Raw genomic sequence first — 9085 nt, 5'->3', positions numbered from 1 at the left:
ATTTTGACCCATACAATGTTTTTTTTTGGCTATTGCTACAAATATACCCGTGCTACTTATGACAGGTTTTGTGCTCCAGGGTCACATATATATACATATATATGTGTGTATAGACAGGATTGTATATAGACAGGAACAATTATTTATATTTAAAGAATAATTTTAAGCAAAATATTATTATTAATAATAATAATAATAATTTATATTTGGATTATATAGGAAAACATAACAATAATGAATAATAATAATAATAACATTTTAATTATATTAATAATAATAATAATTATTATCATTACTATTATTGCTATTAATTATATTTAAATAATTATGTATTAATTATAATAATAAATAAATTTTGGATTGTTTATAGAAAACAACAATTGTTAATAAAACTAATAATAGTAGTAATAATTATCATTATGCATCTCATTTGCAATCCAAGTACTTGCTTTTAAAAATCAATCAAGTGAAAGTAAAATAAAAAGAGATGCTGAAGGCAAAACAGGTGTCTATTTTTAGCATAAAAGCCAGATTATTATTCCTTCCTCTATAGCAGCGCCACCTGCTGCCCAAGCAGTGAATCCAAACAAAACTTATAAACATTATGGTCCTTTTAAATATTGTAATTTAATCATCTTCAATACTTTTTATAAAGCTTAAAATGCTTTGAATTACAAACAGGAACCTCCACCCAAAGTTTCCTCCATACCAGCTTTTAAAGTTCAGTGTTGGTCGTGTTCTTCACGGCTCTGTAAATGTGAATGTCCCTTTGAGAGTCATAATAGACCTCTTGCACAGAGAACCTCCGGCGTAGCTCCATCAGGAACCGCTCGTCTCGCTCGTAACGAATCCGGCAGGACAACACCACCACCGTGTTCTCCGAGCTCAGGTGTTCAAGAGTCTGCAGGAGGGCGGGAAACGTCTCCTCCAGGTAAACAATGTCGGCTCCCAGGATCAAATCAAAGCTGCCTGTGGGATACAGATGTAGATTCTCACCCCAGGTAAGTTCGGATACCTGTACCGCCCCCTGCTGGCCGGGAGGAATGTTTTCACGCACATTGGCAGTCAGAAATTCCAGTGCAGGTTCTCGGTCTGTAATTGTCACATTGGCTCCTGCAAGAAAGGAGTATTACTGACTAAAATAATAATGAAAAAAAAAAAAAAATTTTCACGTAAAGTATTGATTCTTACCGAGCAGAGCAGCTACAATGCCCACCAAACCTGTGCCGGCTCCAAGCTCAATAACTCTCTTTCCTTTCAGATCCACCGTTCCCATCTCCAGGAACATGCAGAGCACTACCGCCTGGAAAATAAACAGGGATTGACTATTAATTTATTATGACTGGAAACAAAAAATCCTGTGGGATTCGAACCTGCAACCTTTCTTTTACCAGTCCAGATGTTTACCCACTAAGTGCAGTTGATGAAACTGAACTTACGGCGTCCCAGACCACAGCAGCGACACCCAATCGGTTCCAGTCCTGGCTGAGTCTGATCCTGTGATTGGCCAGATTAAATTCAGCTGAAGTCTGGTGAAGTTTCGACAGCGCAGGAAGTAGATTCTCATCATAGGGCACCAAAGCCATCTTCAGCTGTTAAAATGCATGAAAAGACCACAAAATATTTTGTTGATTTACTTTCAATACATTAATCATAAAATAAAAGTTAATTATAGAATATGTCATATCTGATAGCCTTTTTTATGTCATGCTATATGTAGTAGGCATGTACATACCTATTTGTAAATCCACCGAGTTAACAGTTCCTTATTCTGTAACGTTTTAAAATTACTTGCTTGCATAGCAAAGAAAAATGAGAAAACTTCAAGAAAAATCCCATACAGACTGTTGGTAAACAAGAGAGACTTCAGCGTGGTCCATTCAGCGATCTGTCGTTCGCCTGTTTTTACTGCTGTCAGTCGTGACTCACCTGCGCCATCTGATGTTTAGGCGTGTAACTGCTAGTGGTGTTTGATCGTTCACGAAGGAACATTCCTAGATGAGCAACATCTTATTTTTCGTTTACTAAATGAAACAATAAGGCCAATGAGGACGCGGTCACTATTAAATATACAAGAATTCAGTATTTATCACACACTAAATGTTTTTTTTTCTCTGAAGAGTTTTCACGACACACATAGGCCTATTACTACAGCAACTGTTCAAATTAATCGAATGTCGAGGCCTAGATTTAAATGACTACATTTATTGAACACAAAATCTACATTTTACACTGACTCTAAATACTAAGTAATTTCTTCTGAGAATTACTGTCAGGCGGACAGAAAACGGCTGATAAGAACTCATAGGCATATAAAATAAAAGCATGAAAAAAATACTGACTGAAGCAAATGTGAGAAAGCGATTCGGGTCCATGATGCAGAAAAAAACAAACAAAAAAAAAGCCTGACAAAAACACTGACTACAGCAACACAGATAATTAGCAAAAATAAATGTGTCAAAGTCACTTCCTTATGAGCTCAATGTGTGGTATGGGTGAATGACTGCTTTTCAGCTAATGTGAACCTCACATTTGATTTTTATAGGAAACAAAATAGATAGTAGCCTAGTTTGGATATCAACCAAAGAGGTGTATAATACCTGGACAATATATGTCAATATCTACAGTTTTAAGATACTGAAAGCATCAAGAGTTTTTTAGTACACTGCAAAAAGAGATGTGTTAAAAATGACACGTTGTGCAGAATTTTAACACGTGGTGAGTGTGCTCAGGGACAACACGTTGTGTCAAATTTAACACAATTTGTGTGTTAAGATGGATCACACATCTACTGTGTAATGTAATTTAACACATTTATTGGTCATGTTTTCCTGTTTCAGCGTCTCTCTTTTTTTTCCAGTTATGCGCTCAGCCTCGCTAACACTTTTCACTAACGACATACTGCTCAGTGCCCGTCGCCACTTTCCAACTAATTAACAATGTATTTGGTAGCTAACTATTTCAATGATCGGTTTTTGCAGCACTACGCATTTTAAAGAGTATCTGCTGTAACTTACGGATAGATGCGAGTCCGACAGCATTGTGATTCCCCTCAAACCAGGCCGGCCCAGCCAGAGTGAAAAAAGCGGGAGCCGCCGCAGTTTAAAAAGACAAGAGGCACGACGTGATTGGCCGACAAAAAATAGCCGTTAATATTTTAAGTTTAATATATTGAGATGTATATATTGTATATTCATTTTATTAATGATTTTTATTAATTATAGAGCTTTTTATGTGCTACCAAATGAAATATATGTATTGTTTTTATTTCCATAAACACAAACTGCCCGTCCAGGAGATTTTTTTTTTTTAATTACACATTGTGTGTTAAAATCTACACCACATGTGTCAGAATGCTGTCAACACAACCATGTGTGTTGTTTTTTGACACATCTGTTTTTGCAGTGTAGGCTATTAATGACACATTTCTGTTGTGGCTTTTTTCAGTGTTTTTATCTCCTCCTGCTGAAAAATGTTTTACATATTCATTTTGTTCTGTTTATGGCATTTGATTGGCAAGTTAAACGTTTTTTTTTTTATGGCTTCAGGTTTGGTTCATTGTTGTTTCATCTTGTTGTCTTGCTGTTTTATACAGATGGAGTATATATAGTGACAGTGACAGAGGGAGATTCTGTTACTCTACACACTGATACCAAGATGCCGTCCGTATGCGTCAAATAAACCTGAACAAATAGACCTGATAGAAACCAATTTGACCTGAACGTAATCTGATAGCTTTAGTCATTCCGTATTATGAGGACACATATAAACTTAGATATTATCATGATGAGATATTCAGAGACAGGCTACAGATTAACAATCAAACTTCTTTAATTAGAAATCATTCGAAATTTCTTATAGCCTACAAATATGTTAAAATAATATTTATTAACAGCAGGCCACAGAATACTGAAGAGAAATTGATCTCAGAATATTTCTAAAGTAGTTTATTTCACTTTACTCTCATGTTTTCCAGCTCGACTTCCCATCCCTGTCATCACCAGATACTTCAGATACATGTTCTTCATCATCAGTGTCCAAATGTGAAAGATCATCAAACTAAAATTGTTCACTGCTGTGTTCAGCGTTGAATGTGGGTCATGTGACTCTCTCCTGGTACAAAGGAAACAGTTTATTGTCCAGCATCAGTGTGTCTGATCTCAGCATCAGTCTCTCTCTACCTCTGGAGGTGGAATATCAGGACAAAAACACCTACAATCAGTCACTGAATAAAGAGCCATGGAAAATTTGTTCTTTTTAATAGTAAGTTCTCGTAAAAAAAGTCATGGAAATCCATTGGTCAAAAAGAGTGTGAACCCTGCAGAAATGTATATACTTTATTTTTTCATTTAAAGAATATAAAGAATATTTTGCTTTTTCAAAGACTATTGAAATCTAAAGTGATGTTTAATATTAAAAGACTAAGTAACACTTTAGTATAGGGACCAATTAACTATTAACTAGTTGCTTATTAACAAGCTTATCATTAATATATTGGCTGTTTATTAGTACTAATAAAGCCCATATTCTGCATGACCATATTCTACATGCCTAACACCGTGTCTACATCGGACGCGAGCGGCGCGCGCGGCGCGACAAAATACTATAAACTATAGAACTCGTTTATAATCAGTGATGCTGTCTACACTGGATTCGGCGCAGTTCGGTAAAGTTGGCAAGATATTCACAGATTCGACTTTTCCGTATCAATAACTCACGAGCAAAACGTTTTTACTACCCAGTTGACGCCTCTTTTCTTTCGTAGTGATGTAGAAAACGAGCTACAAGCGAGTTTTCCTCAAAACAAGCTTTCCTCCGCTCTGTACACAATACATTGATCATAATGCGCTGGCGTCTGAGAGACAAGTCCGAAGGGACCGTCTGCAAAGTGCGAAACGCGAAAAACGTTACTAATAAAATAGCCTACTCAATAACTTCACAGTAACACGCAGTAGTGTCACCAAATTCAGTTCACACATCACTGCTCTCCTGCTGGTTATAGGCCTACTACAAGCTTTTTTTTTTTTTTTTTTTTTTTTTTTTTAATAATTGCTTTTACACATTTTTTAATGATTTTTTATTATGACAAATATTAATAACTTCACTGTAACACACTGTACTTTCTCCCAATTCAGTTCACACATCACTGCTCTCCTGCTGGTTATACTACAACAGTTATTTTGACAATAATTGCTTTTGAATGGTTTTTATTATTATTTGTTTAAATATTAAATAAATTCACTGTTATTGGACAAAATAGTTAATAACTTCACTGTAACACACTGTACTTTAACCAAATTCAGTTCACACATCAGTGCTCTCCTGCTGGTTTTACTACAACACTTATTTTGACAATAATTGCTTTTGAATCATTTTTATGATTTTTTTTAAATATTCAATAAATTAACTGTTATTGGACAAAATAGTCAATAACTTCACTGTAACACACTGTACTTTCTCCAAATTCAGTTCACACATCAATGCTCTCCTGCTGGTTATATTACAACAGTTATTTTTGAAAATAATTGCTTTTACACAGTTTTTATGATTTCTTATTATGACAAATAGTTAATAACTTCACTGTAACACACTGTACTTTAACCAAATTCAGTTCACACATCAATGCTCTCCTGCTGGTTATACTACAACAGTTATTTTGAAAATAATTGCTTTTACATATTTTTTATGATTATTTAAAATGAAAAATAGTCATTACCTTCATTGTTATTGGACAAAATCGTCTTTGTGTTGTAGAATAACCAGCAGGAGAGCAGTGATGTGTGAACTGAATTTAGAGAAAGTACAATGTGTTACAGTGAAGTTATTGACAACTGTCGCGTCCGGTCTAGACACGGTGTAATCCTACCCAATGCCTAAACTTAACAACTACCTTATGAGCATATTCTACATCCCTAATCCTACCCAATGCCTAAACTTAACAACTACCTTACGAACTATTAATAAGCAGCAAATTAGGAGTTTGTTGAGGCAAAAGTCATAGTTAATGGTTAGTTAATAGCGAGAATTGGACCTTAAAATAAAGTGTGATTCTTTGTCTAATCTGCTTGCTGTTTACATTGGGTTGAATGAAGTCAGTTTGAATTGATCGACAGGAACTGAAGGTTGTTTGTTTGAATCCCAGTAGATTGTTGAAGGGTTTCTTGGAGATACTAACAAATGAACTCAAATACTAACAAATTAACTAGGCTATATGTAAAGAATCTGCATCAGTGTGATAATGAAAAATAAAAGAATATGAATCAGTCTGTGGGAAGTCCACTTTTTAACAGCTCTACAGGATGTCAAGGCCAACATTGAAATGAGAAGCCTGATAAAAAATAATGAGTGCACAGATGCTACACAGACGATCAGCAGAAATAAATGTGTCAAATGAAAGTCACATCCTTAACCTCATGACCTCAACTTTTGTAGTTCATAGGTGCAGGACTGTTTTTCAGATAATGTGAACTTTAACTTGCAGCCAGACCCTCTTGTAATTTGTTGCAGCTTCTCATTAAAACCTCTTTTTTGTCCTCAGACTCCGTTCACTGTTGCGGTTTCACTGAAGCTGTGATTCGATTGGTCATCTCTGCTGTGGTGGGCGTGGCTACTGTTACCATAGTGGTGTATGACATCAGATCCAGAAGAGCTAAAAGAAGTTGAGAGCATCACAATCAGTACCTGAATGATGGTCGTGAAAAACCTGGAAATAGAGAATTTAACAGTCACTGGACAGGAAATGAATACAATCTTGAGAAATTTGAATACTGATATTTTCAGCTGTAAGATGTTTTATTCAATAAGTAAGAACATTTATTTTGATTACCACTTCAATTCTGTTGTGGATGCCCATTTAGTTTGATTTCTGTATTGTCAGTGTCCGTATGTGCTTGGCTTGTATAGAATGGTGGTTTTTGTGACACATGTCCAGTAACACCGAGAGTCTGAACATGTCTACTATTGTAGACTGTTGCTTTTATGAAAGTTTATCATCTCATAATTATATGCAGCTTATGTAAAGTTTGTAGTATGTAGCATTAGTAATGCAAAGTTATTATGGGTAAAGGACTGCGTTTTTCTACTGTGAACTTCATATTTGACTTGCACTTACAAAACTTATGACTAATTTAGTATATAGTCCTTTATTTTACTTTAATATCTCACATTTTCCAGCTTCCGTCTTCCCATTCCTGTCATTATCAGAAACTTTTCAAATGATACATCATCATCAAGATGAATATAACACGTGACTATTGAGGAAGAGACAGAGACGTTTAAACACAGGAAGGACAACTGGAGTAGTTCTTTGTACTGACAGACAGAAAAGTTCCATTTTAGACTTTCTCCATTATCTCTTACAGTTGAAAAAATGATTTGCATACTTATTTTCTTCTGTTTATGGCATCTGGTTGGTGAGTTAAACATGTTTTTATTGCATCAGGTTACATAAAGTCAGATTAACTAAAATTCTGTGGTCACCTTTATATTGTTCCAAACCTGTTCGACTTTCTTCTGTGGAAATTCAAAAGACATTTTTGTGTGAATGCAATGCACTGGATCCTTTTAGCTTTCACTATATGCCTTCAAAATATCTTTTGTGTTCCACAGATAAAAGAAAGTCAAACAGGTGTGGATCAACAGGGTGAGCAAATAATGACAAAACATTCATTTTTGGGTGAACCGTTTTTTAAATCTCGCTGTTTTGGTTTGCTTGGTTCAGATACAGATAGAATGAAGATGTCAGTGATGGAGGGAGATTCTGTTACTCTTCACACTGATGTTACTGATATACCCACACAAACTATACATCACATACAGTGGAGGTTTGGACCTGAAAAAAACAAACAAGCATTTATAGTCATTCAGTTTAATAAGGGGGCACCTGTTATTCATTATTTTAATGCTGAGATATTCAGAGACAGACTACAGATCGACAATCAGACTGGATCTCTGACCATCAGGAACATCAGAACAACAGACTCTGGACTTTATCAACTGATAAAATACAAACCGTTCTATTTCAATGTTACTGTCTATGGTAAGTATTTCAATTGAATGTACAGATTTATGCATATTTATGCATTTTCTTTCTTTTGAAAGCTCTTGATAAAAGGCCTTAAAAAGCTGAAAATAAGTGACAATAATAATACTCACCCTCTTCTAATAACATTTTCTTCTTTTGTCTTATTTTTTTTATATTTTCCAGCTCGTCTGCCCATTCCTGACATTACTAGAGACTCTTCAAACTGTTCATACTCATCATCAGGATCATTACAGCAGAATTGTTCACTGCTGTGTTCAGTGTTGAATGTGAGTCATGTGACTCTCTCCTGGTACAAAGGAAACAGTTTATTGTCCAGCATCAGTGTGTCTGATCTCAGCATCAGTCTCTCTCTACCTCTGGAGGTGGAATATCAGGATAAAAACACCTACAGCTGTGTGCTTAACAATCCCATCAGCAACCAGACCAAACATCTGGACATTAGTCAGTTCTGTCATACATGTGCAGGTACGTCAACATCATGTTGTTGGTGAGTTTGTCATAATTTGTGAGAAGGGTCTGGCTAGACTTGCTTTTATGAAAGTTTATCATCTCATAATTATATGCAGCTTATGTAAAGTTTGTAGTATGTAGCATTAGTAATGCAAAGTTAAATTGTTTTTGGAATATAAAACAAATGAACTCTTGTCTGAAAATAGTAACACTAGCTTTTCTAATCTTTTTGTATTCTATCTATTTGTTTTCTTTTTATTACACAATTAACAAAAGCAAAAAAGGCCTCTAACACTAGCTTGCTCTATTCTTTTACTATTCTATGTTTTCTTTTTATTTAGCCTACTATATATAATTTTAAAAAACCTTGCTACGTGTACTGCGTTTAGCTAACTGAGACTTGTTATAGCACTTATAATAATAATAATACATTACATTTATATAGCGCTTTTCTAGGCACTCAAAGCGCTTTACATTGTGAGGGGGGATCTCCTCATCCACCACCAGTGTGCAGCATCCACCTGGATGATGCGACGGCAGCCATAGTGCGCCAGAACACCCACCACACACCAGCTTATTGGTGGAGAGGAG

At 35.4% G+C, this 9085-nt stretch overlaps 2 protein-coding genes across 3 annotated transcripts in view; one reads left to right on the top strand and one right to left on the bottom strand.

The window, feature by feature from the left end:
- Nucleotides 1-590: 590 nt before the first annotated feature.
- Nucleotides 591-1958, bottom strand: mettl21a (methyltransferase 21A, HSPA lysine). 2 transcript variants are annotated; one of them, XM_016453995.1, is made up of 5 exons: nucleotides 1846-1958; nucleotides 1736-1771; nucleotides 1440-1592; nucleotides 1192-1303; nucleotides 591-1113 (listed from the first exon to the last, which is right to left on the bottom strand). In XM_016453995.1, exons 3-5 carry the CDS (start codon nucleotides 1584-1586, stop codon nucleotides 716-718), a joined length of 657 nt encoding a protein of 218 aa, XP_016309481.1. In that variant the 5' UTR covers nucleotides 1587-1592; nucleotides 1736-1771; nucleotides 1846-1958; the 3' UTR covers nucleotides 591-715. The 2 variants fall into 2 exon arrangements, with proteins under 2 accessions (XP_016309481.1, XP_016309471.1); XM_016453985.1 differs by having other exon boundaries at nucleotides 1736-1958.
- Nucleotides 1959-7406: 5448 nt separating this feature from the next.
- LOC107663689 (SLAM family member 9-like) overlaps nucleotides 7407-9085 on the top strand; it is a 4045-nt gene continuing 2366 nt past the window's right edge. Inside the window, exons 1-4 of the mRNA XM_016453971.1 lie at nucleotides 7407-7412; nucleotides 7609-7627; nucleotides 7721-8038; nucleotides 8207-8509. Coding sequence (XP_016309457.1) covers nucleotides 7732-8038; nucleotides 8207-8509 — 610 coding nt within the window. The 5' untranslated portion in view covers nucleotides 7407-7412; nucleotides 7609-7627; nucleotides 7721-7731. The remainder of the gene's footprint in view (nucleotides 7413-7608; nucleotides 7628-7720; nucleotides 8039-8206; nucleotides 8510-9085) is intronic.

This window comes from Sinocyclocheilus anshuiensis, unplaced genomic scaffold (genome assembly GCF_001515605.1).
Source record: "Sinocyclocheilus anshuiensis isolate Anshui unplaced genomic scaffold, SAMN03320099.WGS_v1.1 scaffold77, whole genome shotgun sequence".
NCBI lineage: Eukaryota > Metazoa > Chordata > Actinopteri > Cypriniformes > Cyprinidae > Sinocyclocheilus > Sinocyclocheilus anshuiensis.
The sequence above is the reverse complement of the archived record's forward strand: the minus strand, read 5'-3'. Positions and strand labels throughout refer to the sequence as shown.